Here is a 26,004-nt window from a genome sequence, read left to right on the forward strand (position 1 = left end):
CTCTAACAATTGGCCCTTCACATGTACACAGTCCCTCACAGTCAACAAACACTTCCCATGTGATCTGCTGTTGGCTGAGCCAAGCACACATTTAAGTTTCTCTTTTTTTTTTTTTTTTTTTTGAGACAGAGTTTCGCTCTTGTTGCCCAGGCTGGAGTGCAATGGCATGACATCGGCTCACCGCAACCTCCGCCTCCTGGGTTCAAGCGATTCTCCTACCTCATCCTCCCGAGTAGCTGGGATTACAGGCGTGAGCCACTATACCTGGCTAATTTTGTATTTTGTATTTTTTTTTTTCAGACGGAGTCTCACTCTGTTGCTCAGGCTGGAGTGCAGTGGTGCCATCTCAGCTTACTGCAAGCTCCGCCTCCCGGGTTTACGCCATTCTCCTGCCTCAGCCTCCCGAGTAGCTGGGACTACAGGTGCCCGCCACGGCCCTGGATATTTTTATTTTTATTTTTATTTTTTTTGTATTTTTAGTAGAGACGGGGTTTCTCCATTTTGGTCAGGTTGGTCACGAACAGCCGACTTGAGGTGATCAACCCACTTCAGTCTCCCAAAGTTCTGGGATTACAGGCGTGTGAGCCACCGCGCCCAGCCATGCTTTTTTTTTTTTTCTAAAGACAAGGAAACAAAGGCCCAGAGAATGGTAAAGCTGGGAACCGATCTCAGGTCTCCAGGTCTCCAAACATCAAGGCCACTGCTTGTTGTGGCTTCTCAGCCATGGGAGTGAATCCAGGTCAGAATGTGAAAAGAGATTTTAAAAAACTGGCTGGGCGCGGTGGCTGATGCCTGTAATCCCAGCACTTTGGGAGGCCCAGGCAGGTGGATCACGAGGTCAGGAGATTGAGACCATCCTGGCTAATACGGTGAAACTCCGTCTCTACTAAAAATACAAAAAAATAGGTGTGGTGGTGGGCACCTGCACTCCAGGCTGCTCAGGAGGCTGAGGCAGGAGAATGGCGTGAACCCAGGACTTGGAGCTTACAGTGAGCCGAGATCGCGCCACTGCACTCCAGTCTGGGCAACAGAGTGAGACTCTGTCTCAAAAACAAACAAACAAAAAAACAAAAAACACCATCAGCTCTGAGCTTCAGAGGAGGAAGCGTCTTACCTAACTGGGGAGAGGTGAGGAATAGGTAAAGAGTAAAGGGCAGCCATGGCTTCATGGAGGAGGTGGCATCTGCCCTGGGGTTTTACCAAACGTTAGCCAACAGGGCCAGGCATGCTGGAGCAGGGCTGTCTAAGGGAGCAGCCAGGTGTGGGGCTCCTGGAGTTGTGCCCTAAGGGGCCTGTTCCCAGCTTATTCATCTGAAGAAGTGCTGGACCTAGAGGCAAAGTCCTGGCTGGAGTTCAAAAACCCTGAGCCAGGGAAGCCCTGCACCCAGCCGGCTTTAGGGAGTGACAGGCAAGCCAGAGAGCATGGCCAGAAGCCTGGAAGGGTGGAAAGAACAGTTGAGGATCAAGTTCTCTAATCCTTCTAAAGAGGGATCTGGGGAAAGTTCTTTTTTTTTTTTTTTTTTTTAGACAGAGTCTCGCTCTGTCACCCAGACTGGAGTACAGTGGCACGATCTCAGCCCACTGCAACCTCTGCCTCCTGGGTTCATGCGATTCTTCTGCCTCAGCCTCCTGCATAGCTGGGATTACAAGCGTGCCCCACCATACGCAGTTTTAATTTTCGTATTTTTAGTAGAGATGAGGTTTCACCATATTGGTCAGGCTGGTCTTGAACTCCTGACCTCGTGATCTGCCCACCTCAGCCTCCCAAAGTGCTGGGATTACAGGTGTGAGCCACTGTGCCCGGCCCGGGGAAAGTTCTTAAAGGGACTGAACCAGGATTGTGGGCAGGATTCCTTGATGGCAAGGAACAGTGCCTACTCATGGCAGGGTGAGTACAGGGGAATGGATTAGTTGGGACTTTTGGTTGCAAGTGAACAAAATCCAACTCATATAAGCTTAAGCAAAAAGGGAGGCTTATTGGCTCATGTAATTGGGAAGTTCAGGCATGGCTGGGTCCAGAAACTCAGTTGCATCCTCTCTCCCTCCCGCCTCCTGCTTCTCTCTCTGTGGCACCATTGTCCTTCCAGATGTGCTTCTTCCATGTTCTTTCAGCTGCCAAACAGGTTCCCAGCTCACATTGCCCCAAATTAACAACCTCAGAGAAAAAGAGCCAAACCTCCCAGCAGCCCTAAATAAGAGTGAAGAGTGTCTCACCTGGGGTCACATGCTCATCCCTGTGTCCATGGACACAGAGCTCCCCACCACTGGTCAGGTCTCAGTCACAAGCCTACTTCTTCACCAGAGAACCAGGGAGGCAGGGCTTTTTATTAGAAAGAGAGGCCGGGAAAAGTGATTACTCAAGCAAAACCACTAGCCACCAAATTTCCTTTCGGGGGCATTTGTTGAAACAATGTGGAGAATCGCATGAAAGTGTAGGGCACCAGAGCCAGGCCTTAGCTAGAACTTGGGAAGCTGTCAGGACCAGAGGTGGCTCCCTCTCAGGGCAGCATGGTTTCTCTCATGTGCTGCGCTCTGCACATCCTTTCCCATCTTGATCTGCTGCTCAACTCATTCTGCTCAGAGAGTTTCCACCTGCACTGAGCTTTACACTGCATATAACTGCAGTCTGCTGAGGCTCACCCAGGTCTCCTGGGAGCCAACTGTATTTCATAGCATCTTCAGCTTCTATTCCAGTGGTTGACTGCCTAGCCCATTTCCCAATTCCAAATTTCTGAGAAAGATAAATCTGATTGGCCCAGGTCATCTTTTCAAGCCAATCACACAGATTAAAGGCCACTGGACAGCATGGGGGTGGCTCACTTTTGTGTCCAGTGCTCACCTCCATCCAAGTAACCACTCTATACATTCTTCCTGAGTGACTTCATCATTCTCCTCCGTGAGGCACCTGAGAATGACTGACCCCATTCCTAAAGTTTCAATTATTTATTGCAGTGTAACAAACTGCCCCAAAACTTAGTGCCTGAAACAACAATTTATTATTTTTGATGATTCTGTGAGTTGACTGGGCTCAGTTGGAAGGTTTTACTGCTTCATGTTGTGTTGGCTGGCGTCATCCACATAGCTGCACTCCACTGGGAGCTGAGCTGGGGCTGGGACAACCGGGAAGGCCTCATTCACATGTCTGCCAGTTGTGCCTATAGTCACCTGGGCTGTCGCTAGCTTCTTATCCTCCAGGTCCTGTCTGTCTCACTATGTGGCTTTTCCAGCAGGATAGTCCAGGCCTCTTTACATGGTAGCGGACTCCCAAGAGGGCAAAAATGGAATCTGCAAGGCCTCTTAAGACATAGCTTGGAAACCACACAGCACCACTTCTACTCTGTTCAATTGGTCAAAGCAAGTCACAGGGCCAGCTCAGACTGGACTCCACCTCTGAATGGGAAGAGTGTCAAAGTCGCATTGCCAAAGGACAGGCAGGATGGAAGAAGTTTTTGGGCCATCTCTGGAAACAATCTACTAAGCCTAGAAGTAAATCTAAACACATTTCCCCCCAATCCTAACATTTTATTATGATTTTTCCCCTTCCTCCCACACAAGGTTTGGTTTGTTCCTCCCAGGACCTGGTGGAGGCTGAGGGGATCACTCCATTCTGTAGCCCCATCACCTCCCCAGTCAGAGGCCCTCCTAGCTAAGCCAGTGTTTTCTCCTGCGTCTTCCACCCACCCATGCACACCTCTGAGAGAGGCTACTTGCCTGCCTCCTAGTCTGTGCCTTGAGATGGGTGACATTTGTGTATGCACCCCGAGACTATTACAGAGCTCTGCATCAAGAGGGACAACACCCTGGAATTCCAGGATGTTAGTTCCGAGGCCCCTCTTCTGCCCTCCCTCTATCCAACCCCTTCATGGCCTATAACTAATTACTCCAAGCTGGACAGGTGGGGGGCCTGGGAATGCGCGCCCCCTGCTGACCACCAAAGGGCCAGCAAGAATTCGTGTTCAGAGTCCCTGGGAGTCTCTCTGGGTCCCCACCCCAGGTCAAGAGGAGCCTGGTCTCGACATGGACTTCGAGGGCCCCTCCTAGGTGGTGTGGACGAGCTGCCGGGCTGGGGCCTTCACTGAGCTCCCGCTGGGAGCAGGCTTCTGCTAATGGTCGGAGCTACCATGCATCACCTCCTGCCCGCCTGCCGGATGGACTGGCTTCGGAGGGAAGGGGACATCGTCAGGATCCCAGGGTCCTGGCTCCTAAAGAAAAGATGGGCGGCTAGCTTTTGGGAGGGGGACGGCTAGCTTTTCATTTTCTCGTTTGGAGATCACTATCCTGGGGGAAAAAAAAGTTGTCATGCCTCTCCTCTCTCCGCGCCCTTCAGCGCCTGCGAAGAACACCATTTTCGCAATCCCAAATCCGCTGCAGCCCACAAACCCAGAGAGCCAGAGAGCCCTCCTCACCACCCAACCGGCTTCGGGCGTGGGTCGGTCGGGGAAGGAGAGCCCAGCTATCCCTCATACCGTACGGCAGTAGCAGCAGCAGCGGCAGCGACACACGGGCGACCGAGAGGGCGAGTGTGACCTCCCCCCACCCGGCGGGCGGGGAGCCCAGCTCACACGCACAGCCTCCCCGCCGCTGCCCGCCCCCTTCCCTCGCAGGCACTCGCCTCCCTCCTGCAGCCCAGCTCAGCCAGCTCCGTGTCTACGCCGCTGCCTGCTCTGGCCGGGCCCGGTCAGAGCCGGAGCATGGAACCTGGAGAGCCCCAGGAGCCCCAGGAGCCCCGCGAGCCCGGGCCAGGAGCGGAGACCGCTGCGGCCCCGGTCTGGGAGGAAGCCAAGATTTTCTACGACAACCTCGCGCCCAAGAAGAAACCCAAATCGGTAAAAGCAATGCACGGGTATGCGCGGGACTGGGAAGGGTTACCCCGGAGGAGGGGTCATAAGTCTCTTGGGAAGGGACCCGTGGCGCCCCTCTGGGAGGGGACGCAGGTCCTCAGCCCCAGAATGCGTCTGGCAGCTGGCGCGGGATCGGGTTTATTTTGGGAGCTCTGCTCTGGTGTATTTTTTACCGGGACTCGGGTTCCACGCCAGGATCCCCCTCCCCCATGCTGTCATCAGGGCCCAGCTAGAGGCCCGCAGCCCCAGCCCCTCCCCGCGCGGGCCGCAGGGGAGCGCGGATTGCACTTGTTGGCGAAGCCGGTCGGCAGCGCTTGCAGAAGCGCCCCAGGCGCGGGTAACCAGACTCGGGAACCCGGTTCCTGGCTGTGCGCTCTGGTCTCCGCCACCTGGGCATCGGGCTCCGGACCTGAGACTCTGCGTTTGGAGTCTGGCTCTGGGCCCTTGGCCCTGGGCTGGGGGCAGTGCGCTCCCCGCGTCCTAAGTTGCTCTCTCCAGGCACTGGGATCCACACTCTGCCCTGGGAGGCGATTGGCGCCCCTGGCTGCAGGCTCCCAGCGCTGGACTCTGCCCCCCAGCTCGGCTTCTGCTCCCCTTGCAGTGGACATTAACATCTCCACGACCCTGTGGTGGTGTCAGCCGTCTGGGACCTCACACAGAGGAGCTCTCTCCTCTCCCCCATCAAACAAGTTGATGATGCCCTGGTCTGCCCCTGGGCCTTGCTGTCTCCAGCTTCCCAGATGGCAGAGCTTGAGGAGAGAACTGAGAATAGAGGTCGGCCCACAGCGGTCCTCCGAGGAGCTCCAGCTTGATCTTAAAGCAACTTGCTGCTTCCCTCCAAGGACCCCTCCCCAAGAGGTCCACCCTATCAGCAATCATTCACTTAGCACCTCCAAGCTCTGCTCAAGCTTGCACACTGATGGAGGCTCCAGAGATGAGAGCCTGGGGGAGTTGCAGGGGAGTGGAGTAGTGATGTCACACTGGGGAAAGCTTTGTAGAAGTGGCATGTATCCTGATCTTAAAGCCTGAGTAGCTGGAGTTTCCCAGAGAGAGGGAAACAGGACAGGCAGAAGTCATGCAGATGTCTCGGAAGCTCAAGACTGTGTTCCCGAGTAAGTTCTGAATGAAGAATGCAGGATTGTTGGGAGAAGAGCTGGAGGGATGTGGAAGAGCCCACAGAGGGCCTTGGGGATCATGTTAAGGAGTCTGGACCTTACTCAAGGAGGTCAGGGATTTCCAAACTAGCTTCCCCAAGCCCTGTGTTTCAGGGAGTCTGCACATGTGGGAATCCAAATTATTTTCTTTCTTCTTCAGACTATGTTTTAAACAATTAAAAATGTGGAATAAAACCCAACTCACTCTAATGTATTAGGTGGACATTTTAGCAGCTTAAAGGCCACTAGCTTGGGCTGCAGATTTTTTTAAGCAAACCTCAGAATGAGGCTTCCCCTGTGATCTATTTCATCAAAGAGCATCTTGAGATTGCAAGGCCTGTAGTTTAAAACAAAACAAAACAAAAAACCTTTTAGCATTTCCAACCACTTATTGGTCTGAATCAGGACTTTCTTAATAGTGTACAAATACAAACACAGCAAAAACTTGGCTGGATGCTGAAGCTTAAGTCTGCACTGGCATTCTAACCTCTAGTTTCAAATTTGTTGTCATGCAAACAACTGTGTTGTTTTCATTGGTTGACTTTATAATAAATAAATAAATGTAATGCATTTGAATCTGTAAAATAAATATACACCAATTATATATGTTATATCTGGTACCACATGGTATGAGATATATGGTAATATCTGGCTTACATATTGAATTCAAAGTTCATTTGAATTCATTTAAATAAAAGCTCAACCCACATTTTAAAAAACATATGAATACCATTATGGAGCTATTACAGGATTTTTCATCAGGGGATTAACTGGGTCCCATTTTTATTTTAGAAAGATCACTCTGGGATGGATTGGAAAGGGTGAGTCCGGCAGCAAACCCACCAGTAAGAACGCTGGTGCCTGTCTGAAGAGGAAGCTGGATGAATGTCAATGCTGTGGCCTGAGTGATGAGGGGGGGAAGGGATGGAGACTTGAGGACTGGGGTAGTGAAAGCATCAGTGATCAAAATCCATTTCCTCCCCAGGCACCAAGGAACTGGAGAGCTCAGGCCCAGTTGTCAGTCATAACCCCTGGGTCAGCCCCTGACTCTCACGGTTCTCTGGGAGGCAAGAAGCCTGGAGACTTCCCAGCTCCTATTCCTTCCTGCAGAAGCCCCTCTTCCCACAGGCTATTTTGGGGGCTTTAGGCCTCATGGGCCCCATCATGGCCTGGCCTGGGCTAATTCTCATTCCCAGGGGCCTGAGTAAAATATTTAACGCCTGAAGGCTTGTTAGAGGCCCTCACCTCATGGGGTCACAGCACTTCTTCAATCCAGTACTCTGCTGTCTGTCTCTCCTTCAGCAGCCTTTCCCTCTTTAAGTCCTACTAGGAATAACAGTTTTTTGCCTATGTTTCTATCTTGGACCCAATAGGCAGAATTACGTTAGCCTAAATGGGAGCTCCTCAGGCAGGCCAAGTGGGAGTGGGCTGCCCTCTGTTATTCTTCCATTCCCATCCCCTAGCCGCAGCCATCAGCCTGAGCCTGGAAGGCAGAGAGAGCTGCCAGGACCCTGGTTTCCTGGAGCTCCGAGCTCCCAGACTGAGCCCTTGAGCCACTCTGACCCAATTCCCAGTCTGAGATCAGGGCTTCTTTCTGCTCTCTAGAAGTACTGTTCCTAGATGCCCCTGCCAACACATGGCCACCTCTGCGGCCAGGCCCAGGAGGGTTTCTACATCCATGACTTCTCCCCAGCTCTGGCCAGCCCCTTTCACCTGCTCCTTCAGCTCCACCTGGAGCCTGGACAGATCATTCATCAATCCCAGCTGGGATCCATATTTCTTACACAGTCATGGCCTCTGGGATCTTAGACGCCACCTCACTTGTACTGTGTCACAGCAGTCTAAGTGGGGATGCAGAGTCCTGCCCTTGGGACCCCCATTCTGACGGGAAACAGAGACCAGCCATTAGAAACCTCCGTTTGTGGGCATGCCCTGATCATTTCTGCCAAATCTGGAAAGTGAAGGCTGGGGGAGATGTTTCCAGGGAAGGCAGAAGTAGCAAGGGATGGGGTCTTCTGGGAGTTGTTGAGGAGGGGAATGGCAAGGGGACTGCAGTGTGGATAGAGGTCAGGCTAGAGGCTGGAGACTTGAGATCTCATCTTGCTCTGCCTTGACCTAGAGTGATAATCTGCCCCTTTCTGGGCCTGTTTCCCTATCTGGAAAAGAGAGAAGCAGAGGCCTCTTGGGGCCAATGTAGCCAGGACGTTTTTCTTGAAACAGCCAGGGGTGGGACGGATTGGGGTCTGTATAAGTAGCTTAGCCAGAGGGAGCCTAGGACTTGGCAGTCTGGCAGGGACTGTGGGACAGAAAGTGAGGAGTGAGAGCTTGGCTGGCTGCTAGGGCTGGAGTGGCAGGCTTGGGAACCTGCCTAATGGGGCTGGGAGGGCAGCTGACTCTCTGTCCTTAAAGGAGTGATGGCCTTGTCCCTGGGGCAGTAAGCCCAAGGGGTGGAGCAAGCTCAGCTCCTGTTCCAAAGGCCTCCAGGCCTCCAGGGTTTATGAGGGTGGGTCTCCCCACTCCACCACCAACCCCGCCCTTAGGACACACACATGGTGGTAGTCAGCAACTGAGAAAGGTATTTGGGTTGAACCTCCAAGAAGAAGCACCTGTCCTGCCACTGCCTTACACAGACCTTGCTGGCCACATATACCATCTTGGCTGGGGTTAAAAGTCAAATGCAGAAAGTCTACCACGAGACCTTGGGGAACTCTTTTGCCTTCCACTCCCATTGTAAGGTTCTAAAGCTGCATTAACCACTAGCCACATATAGCTGTTTAAGTTCATTGAAATGAAATAAAATCTAAAATTCAGCTCTTCGGTCTCACTAGTCACATTTCAAATTGTTCCATAGCCACAGGGACAGCACGGATTATGGAATATTTCCATTATCATAGAAAGTTCCATTGGACAGTGCTCTTTTAAAAGATGGCATTGGCCTCTGTCTTGGGGGTGGATCTTGAGCTCCATGGGGACAGGGATCACACTTGTGTTGTTTCCTGCCATGTCCACCACAGTGTCTCTCAGATGGCAACCACTCAATGTTGTCAACTGATTGGAGCCCAGGACTGACCCCAGAAAGAAGCAATAGGGTTGAGTACACGACCCACGGGTGATCAGGAGGGGTGAGAATGAGAGGTGCATTTATGAACCTTGACTTCAATTTGAGCCCCATTTTTAATTTGTAAAGTGGGAATCATGACCCCAGGACTGCTTAGGACACAGAGATGTGGTGGGATTCTCCGGGTATCTGTAAGTTCCTTGGGCACTCATATTCTGATCCTCCTAAGGGACTATAAAGGTTCAGCTGCTGTCTGGGGTGGCGGGTGCCTGTAGTCCCAGTTACTTGGGAGGCTGAGGCAGGAGAATCGCTCAAACTCGAGAGGCAGAGGTTGCAGTGAGCTGAGATCACGCCACTGCACTCCAGCCTGGGGAACAAGGGTGAAACTCCATCTCAGGAAAAAAAAAAAAAAAAGAAGGGAAAAGTATGCCCTGATGTGACAAAGGTCAGATGGGGCAAAGCTAGGGGATGGGAAGAGGGGAATGGAAAGGGAAGTAAGGGTCTGTTGTGAAGGGCTTTCTATTCCCACACTAGAGGCTGCCAACCATATTCTGAGAATAGTGTGCACCACTAAAGAGGGGAGCTGTGGTCAGATCTGAACTTTAGAAAAATCTCCTGACAGCAGCATGAATGACAGATTAGAGAAGGCGACAGATGACCAGAACAGCCTGAATGAAAGAAGTGGGTGGATTCTAGTAGAGCTGACTCATTTCAGTGATTGATTGATGAGGAAGGGAGTTGAGGCTGACTTCCCAGTTTCTACTTCAGTAATGAGTGGATAGTGGTTCTAAGCCTTGCTAAGAGTTACAGGGAGAAGGGATCAGGTTTGGGAGGGGAGAAGGTGATGGGAATTCAGCCTTGGGAATGTTAACTTTGAGAGGCTGTTAGTCAACTGGGGCAGTTAGATGGATGTATGAATCTGGAGCTCAGGAGACAGATCTGAGCTGGAGATACATTTTTTTTAATATAAATTGTCATATTTATGGACACCATTTCTTCCTAAGGGCATGCAGCTCTTATTTTATAATGGAAACCATCTGAGATCATCTCCAGCATCAGTCATACTTTGGCCACATACATTGGCTTCGTTTTTTTGTTGTGTCCAGATGCCCGACTAGATTGCAAACTTCCAAGGGCATGGCCCTCCCTCCATCAGATTGTGCTTCCAGCAAGGGAGCTAGCACTTCTCTCAACCCCCATCTGGGTCCGTCATAGATAGGGTCCTGACCTAAGTCCACATCTGCTCAAGCTGGGCCTTTTTAGGGTACAGGCTGGGTCTGGGTCTTCTGCATGTCCCCACTACCCAGGGAGACTCATACATGTAAGCCTGCCTCAGGGGCAGTCGTCTGAGTGACAACCCCCTCTCCCATACCTCTGCAGCCCAAGCCTCAGAATGCAGTCACCATCGCTGTGTCCTCCCGAGCCTTGTTTCGCATGGACGAGGAGCAGCGGATCTACACGGAGCAGGGCGTGGAGGAGTACGTGCGCTACCAGCTGGAACATGAGAACGAGCCCTTCAGTCCCGGGCCTGCCTTCCCGTTCGTGAAGGTGAGGGGGCAGTTCCACCACTAGCTCATACAGCGCCTTTGTGGGGATTAGAACAAAGCACTCCCACGGGTATTTGAGTAAGGAAAACGGGCCCCTCTGGGCAGATGTAACCCCACGGGTGCACAGCTTGGCTAGGTGACAGAGGCTTTTGGGAAGAAAATTCGTCCACCTTCTGGAAGAATGCAGCCCCATGCCTGGTAACCAGCTTGGTGAGTGGAATGCGGGCTGGATTTCAGCCCCAACTCTCTCCAGCTAGGTACCCCTGAGCGGTAAGCAACTTGCATTAGGAGAAGGTAGTTCATGCGCACTGATCTCATCCCAAGCATGGCTCCTCACCTCCCCTCATTGGATCCTTGGCCACCAACTTCAGGTATCAATCCTTGGGGGTCTAAGCTGGGGGATGCCCTCTCCCTTCCAGGCTCTGGAGGCTGTGAACAGGCGGCTGCGGGAGCTGTACCCCGATAGTGAGGACGTCTTCGACATTGTCCTCATGACCAACAACCATGCTCAAGTGGGTGTCCGCCTCATCAACAGTATCAACCACTATGGTGAGCATGAGCATGAGGATGGGGGGTTTGCCCTGGGACACCCCTACCAGACCCCCAGGGATGGGGCCACACCTCTGCAGGATGGAGTTGTACTGACCGGAACCCCAAGCCCAGTGTGTGCTGGTCAATTCGCTGTTTAAACAAACAAACAAAGAAAACCCTGATTTGTAGTGTTGCTAGTTTTCAGGGTGTAAATATTTCCACCAGGACTGGTTTCAAGCTATCAGTGGTTGAACAATACAAATGGCTCACAAAATTTCTGAGTGTTTACCTGTGGGCTCTTGCAAGCCTGTCCAAGTCAGCTCCAGCACACCCCACTCTCAGTGTGATTAGGTGGGACACTTACTGCCTCCCTGCCTCAGTTTCTCTAACTGTGATGGGGCTAACAGGTCTCACAAGGCTGCTGGGAGAATCAGGTGCAGCTGTCAGAGCGAAAGGGCTTTGCGTCTTAGTCTAAACTCAAGGTTAAAAATAATAGACCCTCCAGAGCTAGCTTAAGCCCAGGAGAATTTCTTATTAGGTTACAGGGGTGTCTTTCAGAGGACAGGAAATAAAATTGGGCCTACAAAGGCCTGAATCCAAGTACTGGAAATATCTCCCAGGATCTTCTTTTCTTCAGGCCACATGAACATTTATTTGTGCTTCTCTAGCAAGTTTGCTCTTTTTTTTTTTTTTTCCTCTCTCCCCTGAAATTGGATTTCTCTGCTTTTCCTAAATAAAAACCATATTCAAGAAAACCAGGCCAGGCGCGGTGGCTCATTCCTGTAATCCCAGCACTTTGGGAGGCCAGGGCAGGTGGAACACTTGAGGTCAGGAGGTCAAGACCAGCTTGGCTAATATGGTAAAATCCTGTCTCTACTAAAAACACAAAAATTAGCCTGGCGTGGTGGTGCACACCTGTAATCCCAGCTACTCAGGAGGCTGAGCCATGAGAATCACTGGAGAGGAGAGGAGAGGAGAGGAGAGGGGAGGAGAGGGGAGGGGAGATCCACTTTAGGGAGAGAGAGAGAGACAGAAAAATAATACACCTGATGGGGCTCGGTGACTCGCGCCTGTAATCCCAGCACTTTGGGAGGCCGAGGTGTGCAGATCACGAAGTCAGGAGATCGCGACCATCCTGGCTAACAGGGTGAAACCCTGTCCCTACTAAAAATACAAAAAAATTAGCCGGGCGCGGTGGTGGGCACCTGTAGCCCCAGTTACTCGAGAGGCTGAGGCAGGAGAATGGTGTGAACCCGGGAGGCAGAGCTTGCAGTGAGCCGAGATCACGCCACTGCACTCCAGCCTGGGCGACAGAGAGAGACTCTGTTAAAAAAAAAAAAAAAAAAAAAAAAGAATACACCTATATTTATAGGTTTACAAGGCCTGGTTTTTAGCAACCAAAAAAGTCTAGTAGGCATTTTTAAATCCTAATTTCAAATTGCTGGGAGCAGGATTGATATTAAAAATGTTTAACCACCTGTGTGACATCCACACTGCGTAATCAGGACAGACCCTCCCTATAGTGCTGAAGCAGGGCTCTGAAGGACCCCTGCCATACCAGGCATTACCACCTTCTGTTGTGGACTCTGGGGAGGACAGAGGTCCTGGGTAAGGGGCTGCGAGAGTGACGGGTAACTTAAATGGGCTCAGAGCAGCAGCCGGTTTATCAACCAACAAATACTTTACAACCTTTGCAGTGATGAGGACCAGTGGACTGGCAGCCTAGGTAATCAGATTGGCTCAGCTTGGGTCAGGTGTCTGCTCTTATCCAATCAGCTATGACCAGGAGGCGGGGTCACACAAGCATGTAGCACTGTGATTCCTTGACAAGAGAATGTCCCTGTGAGCTGGGCAATTGCTCTAGAGATGTGATTGTCCGCACTTCACGAAGGATGGAGGGGCTCAGAGGGGAACACTGGCCTAAAAATCACACAGAGCCACTCTGTGCTGCCGTACCACACCCAGAACTAGGATGGCGTCCACTGGACACAGAGAGACTGCCCGGAAGCCCAGGGTTGACCCTGGCCTCATCTGGGTCCTTTACCTCCTTCCCAGACCTGTTTATCGAGAGGTTCTGCATGACAGGTGGGAACAGCCCCATCTGCTATCTCAAGGCCTATCACACCAACCTCTACTTGTCAGCCGATGCGGAAAAAGTGCGAGAAGCCATTGATGAAGGTAAGTCTAAGTGAGGAGGGAGAATATGGGGAGTGCAGCAAAGGGGTCCCTGAGGTGGAAGGCCTGGTCCTAAAGTTCTGAGCAGGTGCTGGGAGTTGCCATGGTAACTAGAAGGCAAGGCTACACAATACTTTCCTTAATTCTTATAATCTGTCCTATAAGTTCTGAAAGTAAGGCCCTACCCATTCCATCTTCCTACTTCTGGCCCTACTGTGTCATGAATGCTTTTACTACTCAGCATCACCCAGCTTTCTGTTTCCATGGAAACCCTCTCTACAGCCCAGACAGCTACTTTCTTCCATGATTTCTCCAAGTCAGAAGGAGTTCTGATTCCTGTAGAACCAAAGGCAGCCTCTGCCCTGTCCTGGGCCAATGGGGAGGAGGATTCGTATCTAGTCCAGCCTGAATGGTAGGATCTGGGGAATGGCCATCATCTCCAGCAGCTGGGCTGGCCAGTGCTTAGGGGAGTTTAGGAGACCCAGATGCAAGTACTGACAAAGAGAATGTCCCTCTATGTGTGTCTTCTTTATTTTTTTTATTTTTTTATTTTTATTTTTTTATTTTTGAGACGGAATCTCACTCTGTCTCCCAGGCTGGTGCAGTGGCGTGATCTCGGCTCACTGCAAGCTCTGCCTCCTGGGTTCACGCCATTCTCCCCCTTCAGCCTCTGAGTAGCTGGGACTATAGGCGCCCGCCACCATGTCTGGCTAATTTTTTGTGTTTTTAGTAGAGACGGGGTTCCACCATGTTAGCCAGGATAGTATGTGTCTTTCCAGGGGCAGTTTTGGGTGGTATCCATATTCTCAGTCCTCCCAACGAGGTGCGTATCCTATTGCAGGTGGGAGAAAACAGGCCCATACAGGAGAAAGGACTGGCCAGCTGCCTGAGAGGGCTCGTTAAGCTGAACACTAGTGGCAAGTTTCTTTATCAACCAACAATATATTCAGTTTTCTCTTCCTCTTTCATGTTGCCTGCTGCCTGGAAGCCTGGTCTCTCTCCCCCGATAACTCACTCCCCTGAGCTGCTTTGGAGCTCCTAGAGGCTTTCTTTAACCAGGAACCAGGAGCCATTTTCCTAGACAGATGTCATACCCTCTGGTTGGGGCCTTGGCACTGGCATGTAGGTGTGCCTCTGTGTGTTCGTAACTTGACCTCAGGCTAAGGAGCAAGATAATGGTCCACGGGGAGGCCCTGCTGAGGGTAGGGGTGGTTCTGGATCATCTTGGTTCCAGTGCTGGCAGAGCTGAGAAGGTGCTTGGCTTGATGCCTGGCACTGGCCCTGCTTGTAGCATCCTCAGGCTAGTGAAGTTGTGTGCGGGTAGCACTGCTCACTCCTCCCAAAGCTCACCTAAGCCCAGCCTCTGTGATCCTCAGTTCTCAAAGAGTTGGGCTGAAGTGGTCTTTGAAGAGATGGAGACTAGGGAATGGGCTCAGCTAACAGCCCAGGTCTCCAGCCTCCCAGCACTGGCTTTCTGCCATCTAGTGCAGCTCTAGCCTGGAGCCTGAACCCCTGAGAGGCATCCTTGGATCCCTGGAGGAGCCCGGGGTTGCAGAGAGTTTGTGCACACAACTAGCCATCACTTGTGCTGTCTCCCAGGGCCACCTAGGTTGTTTTTTGGAACCCTGAACAGCTGCCAGTAGGGCATACCTGGGTGTCATTGTGGCTGTAGACTGAGGGTGCCCGTACTCACCTCACCTGATTGCAGCCTATGGTCTCAGCCCCAGAGATGAGAGGCCCTTAATTTTACAGTGGTCCAGAGAAGGTGAGTGACTTGCTAGAACCAATGGTGAGGGAGTGACTGAGGCCAAACCAGAGTTGGGGCTCCTTCCAGCCCCAATGTAGGTCTACAGCAGGGGTTGTAAAGCACCCCTGGCAGGAAGGCAGTGGCCGGTGGGACTCACGTTTGGCTGGTCCACAGCAGCATGATCTTACTAGGGGTTAAAGTATTGAAATTCCTTCACACTGGTTGGTAAATAGTTCCTGCCCTGAGTCCTGAGTGCCCTCCTCCCCCCCGGGACTCCTCCCAGACTTTTCCACAAAGCAATAACCAACAGGGTAACCTGGCAAGGCAAGGGCCCTAGAGATCTGCTTCAGAGCCACTGCTGCTGCCCTCTTCGTGGCCAGGATCCATGCACTACCAGTTTTTACATGTTTTAAATATTAGTTTTTATCAGCCTTGCCCTGAGTCCTGTATGAGGCAGGTGGGGCAAGGACAGCCTAAGTTAGCCCGCTCTGGCCCTACTGCCCAGCCTGAAGGCAGATAATACTTGCCTCTCTCTGCCTAGGGATCGCAGCTGCCACCATCTTCAGCCCCAGCAGGGACGTGGTTGTGTCCCAGAGTCAGCTGCGCGTGGCCTTCGACGGGGACGCTGTGCTCTTCTCGGATGAGTCGGAGCGCATCGTCAAGGCCCACGGGCTGGACCGATTCTTCGAGCATGAGAAGGCCCACGAGAACAAACCTCTGGCTCAGGTGCTCCATAGAGACCCAGAACCCCTGAGAGGAACAAGGCAGCTCCCCAGATCCGCCCTTGGCCTGCACTCCCAGTCCGGAACCAAACAAACCCCAGGCTCAGCCCAGATTCCAGCCCGGTCCCGTCAACCCTCTCACTTGACCACTGGCCCCCCATCAATGAGCTTCCACCCACTTTGTCGAGCCCACATCCCCTCACTGAAGTCCCAACCCCACTTTGAAGCCTCCATTCTCTAAGCCTCTCTCTAGGCCCATACCCACTCTCTGCAGCTCAAATCCCCATTTCTGAGGTCTCCTTTCCCTGCCTGATGTCCCCATTCTCTACATCCCCCCCTTCTCTGAAGTCCCTGCCCTGTTCTGAAGGCCTCATTCTGTTTCTCTGAAGTTCCCATCGTCTCTCTGGAACCCTCACTTCCTCCCCTGAGATCCCCCACCCCTCTGAGAGCATGCCCAGCCTCTTAAGAAGCCTGTTTCCCTCCCTGGAAACAGGAGGAAACGAACTGCTGGACTGGGACGCCTCACTGGGGCAGGGAGATCCAGCTGGGTGTGGCATCTGGGGCAGACCATTTGCTTTGGGACACCTCTTGCCATCCATCCCTTAGCTGGGGGCATAGGGACACTCACTCACCCTCAAACTGCTCAGTGTCTCTCAGAACAGAATATACCCTAGAGCTTGGTGGAAATTCCCTGGAGTTGGGGCTTTTGGATTCTCCAGCTCTGCTGGGAGCTCCTATTTGAGCTTTTAACAAAAAGCTGCATGCTCAATAATCTCAGAGCCCCCCGCTCCAAGAGCTCAGCAGGTTTCAGTTGTGGCTCCTAAATATTCAGTTCGCATCTGTTCTCGTGAGTTGCCTCTGAAATCCTTGGGAATCCAGGGCAGGAGAGTTATCCTACTAAGTGGTAAGCAGAGGCCCAGGAGACCACTGCTTATTCCAGTTCACCTAGCAAGCAAGAGGTCTCCAAGACGAGGAGCCCCCTTTTGTTTATTTCTAGCTGCTTTGGAAATAAGCAGTTTTCTTCATTGTCGTCTGCTTTTTTATTCTCACATCCTCAGGAAGCTTCATTGTTCTGGGCACTGTAGAGAATAAATTCTTTCCCTGACCCTAGAGAGCTTGAGGATGACACCTTGAGCCACCTGGGTGCCAGATGGGCACGGTTGATACTCAACAGTTACACACTGGGCCATCTTCTCCAGCTGTTTACAGCTGGAGTCCATTCTGATTGAAGGGTGCCCATTGCCATAGTTACTAGTTTTAATATCCTCCCTGTTGATGGGCACAAAAGGCCACACTTACAGAGCTTCAGGACAGACATCTGTATACCTTGATGGGCATATGGATGGAGGATACATATCAACAGTTGCCCTGAGAGTTATTCTGACCCTGCACCAGTATGCAATAACACAGTTCCCCTGACTGGAGCCCCACTGGCGCACACAGCAGCATAAGCAGGCATGAGCAGAACTAACTGAAAGATTGAGGGATCCTGAACTTTTCACACCAAACAAGACACTAGTGCTTTAGGGAGAGCAGGGGGCAAATATTTGGGAGGTGGTAGAGCTAACAGTGTTCCCCTTGCCTTCTCATAGGGCCCCTTAAAGGGCTTTCTGGAGGCACTGGGTAGGCTGCAGAAGAAGTTCTACTCCAAAGGCCTACGGCTGGAGTGCCCAATTCGTACCTACTTGGTGACAGCACGCAGTGCAGCCAGTTCTGGGGCCCGGGCTCTCAAGACCCTGCGCAGCTGGGGCCTGGAGACAGATGAAGCCCTGTTCCTCGCTGGAGCGCCCAAGGGCCCCCTCCTAGAGAAGATCCGCCCACACATCTTCTTTGATGACCAGATGTTCCATGTGGCTGGTGCTCAGGAGATGGGCACTGTGGCCGCCCATGTGCCTTATGGCGTGGCACAGACACCCCGGCGGACTGCACCTGCAAAGCAGGCCCCATCTGCACAGTAGCTGAACCACCAGCTTTACTGATCCACATTGCTCCAGGCTCCCTGAAATACTTCGACACGTCCTCTGGTAGATCCCTCTAGTTTCTCACTGTTCTGTGCTTCTGCCTGTCTGCCCGCATCCCTATGAGTGATGTACTTGTAGGAAATTATGCAGACGGAACTGGCATTCTCAACATCCCTCCTTTAGGGCAAATTCTGTGCCATGATCCTGAGTAGGACAGTAGGATTGTGCAGAGTAGCTGGATTTCAGGGGGAAGTTAATGGGTCTGAGAGAGGGAGGGTCAGAGAAGCCAGGATTTCTCAAAAGGGACTTAGAATGAAAACTAACTCAATGTGGTGGAAAGAACACTGCTATGGGAGAGAGTGGATCTGGCTTCTAAGCTCTGTCCTGGAATTAACTGCATGACTTTGGGTAATCCCTGCCCTTCATGGGCCCCAGTTTCCCCATCTTTTGGGTGGTTTTCAAGCTCCCTTTTAGCCAAAGAAGCTTGGTTCTTTAAGATCGCCCTCTTAGAAGGAAGCGTTTTATGTCAGTGCTGCTGCTGGTATGTATGGCACCTTTGTGCAGATTACAAAAGGACACTGTCTAGGTGAATGAAGAACAAAAAGACAGCCCCTCCTCTGGCCTGACCCAGTCTCATGCTGGGGTACACAGCTTAGTTAGCAGGATAGAGGCTGGATTTCACTCCCCATGTGTCCTTCAGCTCAGAGGCCTCTGTCAAATGGACAAAATGCAAAATCGCCCCCAGTAACTCTATCTATAATTTTACACATTTTGAAACCACTGGACAAGATGACCTACCTGCTCCTGTGATTCTCTAACCTGAATGGTCATCAGGGCTCAGCCCAGGAAGCAAGGGGAGTGAATTGAACATGCATACAAACTCTCCTCCAGCCAGCAGGGGGCACTGCAGGCTCTTCCTGGGGAGGAGCTTTAGTAGCTGCCTGCTCAGTGTTTCCTTTGCTCTTGCTTTGAGCCAAAGTTCAGTTGCTCCTGCCTGCCAAGACCCTCACTTCCACCACCCTCACTCCCCCAGCTATTGCATCTTGTTGAACAGCTCTGCTGGTGGGGAACGGGGCAGAGCATCAGTGTCTACTGTTGTGGCCCCAATTCTCGGGGAAGAAAGTGCAGTGGATGAGGTAGGCGGTTGTCCAGGCTGAGCCCCAGGGTGAGGTGCTACCTGGGTTGAAGTGGGAGGTGTCAGGAGGCCTGGTGTGAGACAAAGGGTACTGACAAAGTGACGCTTGGAGAGGAAGGAGCTGAAATGCGCACCAGCAAACTTCTCCAGCTATGGGATTGTGAGTGGAAGGCCAGTCAGAGCTGTCTTTGGAGGTAATGAGCTCTCCATCACTGGATGCTGTGCAAGGGCTTCCAGGATGAGATGACCTCCCCATGAAATGCATCAGCGGATCCTCCACATCTGCAGGAGCCCCCGCGGCCCCTTCTTCACCACTTTCAGAGAACTCTCACCACTTGATGAGTCAGCCTCCTCCTTTGCTGAGCATCCCCGGCTCTCTCCGAAGGGAGGGTAGAAGCACCAATGGCTGGTCCCCAGGAAGACGGAATGGGTGAGCAGACATCTGTGTGTGGACTGATTGCCAGGCTTCTAGGAGGAATCCTAGTCATGAGCAAGCACTTTGTAAAGAAAACCAGAAGTGTCATGAGAGGGGCAGGAGCCTGGAGGTATGGTGGCAGGAAATGGGGGAGGAGAGCACCCTGGGGTTTTTGATCTTTGACCTTCTGGGGACTCAGCTCGGGGTCTGAATGGGTTCTGTGCAGTGTGGGGCAGGGTAAGAGATGCAGAAAGATATTCCAGGAAGGAGAACAAAGTGAGAAGGCAGAGGTGGTTCTCAAAATGAGCAACGATTTGGGCCAGAAGGGTGGGCTGGGCTTCTGCTGTCATTGTCAGAGGTCTCCATGAAGCTGGTCCCAGGGAGGAATGGTATGACTGTGTGGAGTGACTAGGACAGACACCCACAGTGACTGCTTTATCAGGGGACAGTGGCATTATTGCCCCTAGAAGGGCATATGATGATGTCTTTGCACGAGGTCATTTCCACTGCACAGCCAGGATCCTTCTGGCTAACAGAGGCGGCCTTGGGGGCAGAAGACCAGGATTGTCTCTACTTCCAGAGCTCCAAGCCTAGACAGGTACCGTGAGGGCCAAGGACAACCTCAAGGAAACAAAAAAGAAGTGAAGGAGGGAGCTGAGCCCCTGAGTCACCTTCATTCTTGGCTGAACCGCAGAAAGGCCCTCTCCTCACTGCCAGGGGTCAGCATCACCCCCATGGAAGAGCCTCCAAGGCTCACAGAACTAGTGACTGCAAGAAGCCTACAAGGCCGGGCACAGCCCAGGCTCACAGCATGGCAACAGGCTGCCTGACCAGGGTGGACCTGTGCACTGGAGGCAGCACCAGATGTCACCTAATTAAGATAAACTGCAGGGATTCTGGGACCTGTGTGGTCTTGCCCCCAGGGCCTGGTGATGAACACCACTGATGACTCCATGTCTCTCAGGAAGCAGGAAAATATGATGCTGGAAGCAGAAAGATAAGGTGCAGCAAAAGCCATGGATTTCACTGGAGCCATCATTAATAGACACAGACAGCCCTGGGCAATGGAGAAAACACTAAGAGTCTAAATTCTATTATTGAAATCACAAATGAGCATCTCAGGCCTGGAAGAAAGCTTTCAGTCGCTGGAATAGAAATCTGCGGCGGCAGTCTCAGGCAGCAGTTACACGGGCCTCCTGATTGTCTTAGAGGTGAGGAGGTGCCCAGGGATGAGGAACACTGAGTGTCGTGTCACCAGGAAATTAAAAAGCCAGGAGAGCACCAAAGTCCCAGGCCTAACCAGGGAATGCAGCACTGAGGCGGAGCAGCCATGGCTTCTGAAACACTGGACCCCTTTAGCTGAGAGCACCACTTCCCCAACAAGCCCTGCAGAACACTGGTTCCAGGAGATGCCTGCCAGCAAAATCCCAGAGCCAATGGGACTGCTGCTTAGCTGAAAACTGAAGGCCCTGTTACTAAGCACTGAGACTGCTCAGCCAGTTGCAAAACATCCCCCTCTCCTATCTGAGAGCCCAATCAGAGTAGTGGGGATATATCAGAATATGCCAGAAAAAAACCAGAAGCTAGCAAGAAGTTCAAAGCCAAGATGGATTTGGCATTATAATGACACTCAATTTGTGTGCACCAGTACAGCCAAACTGATGACTAAAATCTTGAAATACCTCCATACCAGTTGGTAAATAATGCTGCGCTGAGTCCCCTGAATGTCTCTTCGTGGTCTCAGCTGACCCTTCCACTGTGAACGCTCCCTTTTCCCACAATGCAGCCTCCAGGAGGCCGCGGTGGCACTATGGCCAGTGTCTACTCTGTTTTGTGGTGTCCTGGCCATGCTGGTTTAGGGAGGTAAAGTAACTTGCCCAAAGCCATAGAGCTAGTAAGTGGCAGTGCTGGGACTCAAACTCATGTCCATCTGATGCTAGGACCCAGGTTTTCAACCATTTTGTCATACTGCTCATACATAGGCATGGAGATAGCCAGAGAAACTCCATTCTGAGGTCTTCACTAAAGGAGTTTACTTACCCAACAGTTAACATGTTGATTTCCTGCATGGTGAAATGCTGGAATACATTTGAGTGGATGCTTTTATTATAACTTCCTAAAAAGCTAAAAATAATTTAAATTAGTGCCAAACATTTGCAAACACCTGGAAGCACTTTCAAACAATCCCAAGTTCTGAGAAACCCAGTGTGAAGACCCCTGTTTTGGGCTAATGCAGAGTTTGGCAAACTCTGGGCCCATGGGCCAGATCTGACCCATCACCTGTTTTTGTAAAGAAACTCTGATTAGGGCCAGGCGTGGTGGCTCACGCCTGTAATTCCAGCACTTTGGGAGGCTGAGGCGGGTGGATCACAAGTTCAAGAGATCGAGACCATCCTGCCCAACATGATGAAACCCCATCTCTACTAAAAATACAAAAATTAGCTGGGTGTGGTGGTGCATGCCGGTAGTCCCAGCTACTCAGGAGGCTGAGGCAGGAGAATCGCTTGAACCCGGGAGGCAGAGGTTGCAGTGAACCGAGATCACGCCGCTGCACGCCAGCCTAGCAACAGAGTGAGACTCCATCTAAAAAGAAAAGAGAAAGATAAAGAATTAAGAAACTGATTAGAACACAGCCATGCCCATTTGTTTACCTATGTTTATGACTGATTTGGCACTGCTACGGCAGAGTTGAATTGTTGCAACAGAGACTGCAAGCTAAAAATGTTTACTATCTGGCCCTTTACAGAAAAATGTGCGGACCTCTGGGCTAAGGCAGACAGCCTGGCTGACGCCTCAGTGGGACGAGCCAGGTCACATCCACCTATGCATCTGTGGGTGGAGGTTGGCTCCACTGCCGAGGGGAAGGGACATGGGGGCTCCGTGCCCATCTGAAGATTCCAAGTTTTGACTATTTTCAAGCGACCCATGGTTCATGATAATTTGCAGTTTTGTCGATGCACTGATTTGACTTGGGTGTGCTCTCCCAAGCTGATGAGTGAGAGGGCAGGAGCAGGGCCCTTGGCTGGGGATGAGCCCAGCTGGCTGTCCAGCATGGCTTTGTATTCCCGACTCATTTCCTCATGAGGCCTCTTAGGCAATGATGAGCCTGGTAGGTGGATGGGCATTATTAGCTAAACATGAGTTTTGGATAGCTTGAAGTGCTCAGTGTTGATGTCAGAGGCTCCGAGCCAACAAGGTCATCCATGTACTTTCTGTGAAAGCAAGAACAAGTCTGTCGTGAAGAGGGTCCCATGAGGACTTCAGCCGGTTCAGAAGTTACTGATCATGGGCGAGAGAAAACTCCTGTAACAGCTGGAGTGGCAGTTTATTGTGGCTTGAAGGCATGTGAGCAATAAACACAAATACCCCTCATAATGGAATTGTGGATCAGGAGAATTCTAGGACTCTGCAAGTTAAGAGATTTACCAGGCTTCCGGGATCCACAGAAAGAACGGAGCATATGGAAGATGCCCCATCTACAGCCATCATTGCTGTCGCTGTGCCATCATGATACTCTTCTCCACCAAGCCCAGACTGGGTCTCAGAATCTTTCTGTATCCAGCATTCCAGGCAGCCACTACCAGTGGGCTGGAGCTGGTGTGAACGATGAAACCTATTTTGCCATCCCTATTGGCGTTGGGTTTTGCTATCCAGGAGGCATGCAAGGTCCGGAATGTTCATCCTCTGAGGATATGACACAACTCTGAGGATGCCAGAGTCTCACCTGACTCGGGTAGAACACAAGGAGGTGGATGAATAGTACGGTGTGGCCGGCAGCTTCGCGGGCCATGGGTTTTATCCAGTCTTAAAGCAAAACACGCAACCACCTCCTTTCTGCCAGTAGGTGGCACTGCAGGCCGGCACACAGCTGCTGGCAGTAGTCAAATGATTCTACCCACTGATTTCCTTTTCTCTCCTTGTGACTTAGTGCGGTGCTGGACTCTCCCCACCGTTAGCTCCAGCCAGCCAAAAACGACTTCAGGTGCTCTGGAAATGTTTGCTAAACACGCCCGAGTGACAGCCGATTGCTCTTGCCGACAATTACTGTGATTGTGTGTATGTATGCACACACATAAGTTTGTGCAACAGGATAAAAATCGTACACGTACATGTATTTATGTGGGTGTGTGTAATGGGCCAGACATCTCAGCCAACGACTCTGTGTGTGTGTGTGTGTGTACTCACTATGCGTACAGATGGTTATCTCTGTTAACTGAGTGTCCTGGGACCCACATACTGATGGCCAGCCCTAGAATAGCTGCACCCATTTCCTTCGTAACATGGGTATTTGCATATGTGCAGCTTGGGGGCCATTGAGACCAGTCCCCAACCTCTGGCCAAGAAAATCTTGGCTCCTAACCCTCTGCCTCCTACCCCTACTCCTGAGCCTTGGGAAGGAAGTGGTAGAATCTGTGTAAGGACAACCCTTTTGACTATACCTGCCTCATCATCTCCATTTGTTTCTTCCCTCCCCCTAACAGTGCCAAGGCCAACATGTCCAGTTGGGCAGATTATGCACTGCAAAAATCTAGAGGGTGGTACCTCTTAGACACCTGCACAACCTGCCAATTGTATACAGATGCCCTGGTCATCTCATGGCCATGGCTAGGAAAGTTGCCTTCCTTCCCCGCACCAGCCCTGCCCAACCTAGACAAAGATTCCTGCCTCTGCTTGAGTGTTCTAATGTGGCCCAGAAGTGACTTACCATTGACCTTGATTGGGAAGTATCTCCCTGATGGGCCATCCCCTAGAGGCCTTTGGAATTTCATTTATAAAAGTGAAATGTGTCTGGGAACTTTGCAGTTACTCATCTTTGCAAAGTGAAAGCCTCTGTAAGGCAAACCAAAGCTGTGAAGACTGGGGTCACTGACTCCCACACTCCTGGCCTGTGGGTGAATATATGCCTTCATGGCCATCTGCCACGGAATTAGGTAAAGGCCTCAAGGCTAGTCTTGTAGCTAGCTGCCGCAAAGAAGCCACCAAGAAAATCACTGAGGTCACCCAAGACTGGATGCCTGGGCCGGGGTCACAAACCCCAGTGCCTACAGAGGCCAAGCAGGAAACATAAATGAGTGGAGAGGATTAAGCCAGGTCTTCAGTGAGAATGGAGAACACTGTGGTCTGCCATGGTTGCTGCCACATGGGAATGTGGCCTGAGATTGCCAGATAGCCCACCCCATTTTTGAAGAGAAGCTGGGAATCTGGTCGTTTAAATGCTGACAACTATTTTGAATTTAGAAAACACCATCCGGGCCAAATAAAACATATTCTGTAGGCGAGATCAGGCCCTCGGATCTCCAGTTTGCATCCACTGGCCCAGGCCCAGAGACTTGGGTTTTTAAGACCCAAGTCACTGAGAGTCTGAGGATATTACACTCAGATTCTCACTGTTGGATCTTTAAGAGACCTCAGAGATGATCTAGTTCAGCCTTTGTGTGTTCAAAACTGCATATGTACAAAGTTTTTTTTTTTTTTTTTTTTTTGAGATGGAGTCTTGCTCTGTCGCTCCGGCTGGAGTGCAGTGGCACAATCTTGGCTCACTGCAACCTGCGCCTTCTGGGGTCAAGCAATTCTCCTGCCTCAGCTTCCCGAGTAGCTGGGATTACAGGTGCCCACCACCACGCCCAGCTAATTTTTTGTATTTTTAGTAGAGATGGGGTTTCACCATATTGGCCAGGCTGCTCTCGAACTCCTGACCTCAGGTGATCTGCCAGCCTCTGCCTCCCAAAGTGCTGGGATCACAGGCGTGAGCCACCACACCTGGCCTACAAACTTCTTTATTAAAGTAATAGCGCATATATACTTAACTTCTGGTTTCTACTTGAGAGCATGTCAGTAACCTCTAATATAGAACACGATGAAAAAATGAAACTGTACGCATAGTGTTGCTTGTATCTACCTGTCAGAAGCCCTTTGCTTTGATAGCATTTGCTGCCTCAGTCTTCCTCATCACCCAACCTCTCCAGATTGTTTGTTATGATAAACCTAAGTGCCTCCGTAAATGGTTAGAGCATGTGTTTCTTCATCTTTGTGACTCCCCTTGTCTGGGGATAAGACTGCTTGTACTTGTCCCAGCTTTGCCCTCTTTGGCCTGCTAGTAGCACACCCCATCGATCCAGAGCTGTCTGGCTCTTTGTAGCATTTACCTGGTCACATGATAAAGGGTGCTGAGTGCTTGTCAGTGTGGGTCCCTGTCACTTCTCATGCATGTCCTATATCTTAATTTTACCACATGTGCTTCTGCTTCTTAAAAGGCATTCAAATAAATGGAGAGGGTTTTAATTAACTTACATTGTCTTGTTTTTTCCCCATAATTGTATTCACAAACTGGCATATGGCCCCTCATGAAATGCTAATGGTGATGTGGGTAATGAGCAGGCCTGGGACCCGATTTATCCATTAGAGCTGGGGTCTTTCTGTAGAATCTGTTCCACCACATGAAGACCACCTTGAGGGGAGATTCCGCAATGGAGAGCAGCCTGAGACCATCAGAAGGCAAGCTTCTCCCAACAGGGCTCCTCACATGGACTCGGTGTTCCCATCTGGAACCACCAAGGGTGGGGATGGAGTGGGGGAAGAAAAGAAAAGACAGGATGTGAGATGAAGGAAGAAGGGGATAACTCAGACTCCAACCCTCACATCATTCTTCTTCCTGCACCCCAGGGTCTTCCTACACTCCAGGATCTTCCTGCCCCTCAAAGTGTCTGCAGAGCAGGAA

The 26,004-nt window shown here is 51.3% G+C and overlaps 1 protein-coding gene across 2 annotated transcripts; it reads left to right on the forward strand.

Annotated features, from left to right (window-relative positions):
* Positions 1-4,462: 4,462 nt before the first annotated feature.
* Positions 4,463-25,572, forward strand: NT5C1A (5'-nucleotidase, cytosolic IA). 2 transcript variants are annotated; one of them, XM_005543864.4, is made up of 6 exons: positions 4,463-4,826; positions 10,434-10,601; positions 11,020-11,149; positions 13,187-13,309; positions 15,595-15,779; positions 17,368-25,572. In XM_005543864.4, the coding sequence occupies exons 1-6, from the start codon at positions 4,692-4,694 to the stop codon at positions 17,731-17,733; spliced, it is 1,107 nt and encodes a 368-aa protein (XP_005543921.2). In that variant the 5' UTR covers positions 4,463-4,691; the 3' UTR covers positions 17,734-25,572. The 2 variants fall into 2 exon arrangements, with proteins under 2 accessions (XP_005543921.2, XP_065380769.1); XM_065524697.2 differs by lacking the exon at positions 13,187-13,309 and having other exon boundaries at positions 17,368-19,548.
* The last annotated feature ends 432 nt before the right edge of the window (positions 25,573-26,004 follow it).

The sequence above is a fragment of the Macaca fascicularis genome, chromosome 1, assembly GCF_037993035.2.
Source record: "Macaca fascicularis isolate 582-1 chromosome 1, T2T-MFA8v1.1".
In the NCBI taxonomy this organism is placed as follows: Eukaryota; Metazoa; Chordata; class Mammalia; order Primates; family Cercopithecidae; genus Macaca; species Macaca fascicularis.

Coding starts and splice junctions, on each gene's coding strand:
- NT5C1A (XM_005543864.4), top strand. CDS start 4,692: ATGGAACCTGGAGAGCCCCAGGAGCCCCAGGAGCCCCGCGAGCCCGGG. Junction 4,827..10,433: donor CCAAGAAGAAACCCAAATCG/GTAAAAGCAATG, acceptor ATACCTCTGCAG/CCCAAGCCTCAGAATGCAGT. Junction 13,310..15,594: donor GCGAGAAGCCATTGATGAAG/GTAAGTCTAAGT, acceptor CTCTCTGCCTAG/GGATCGCAGCTGCCACCATC.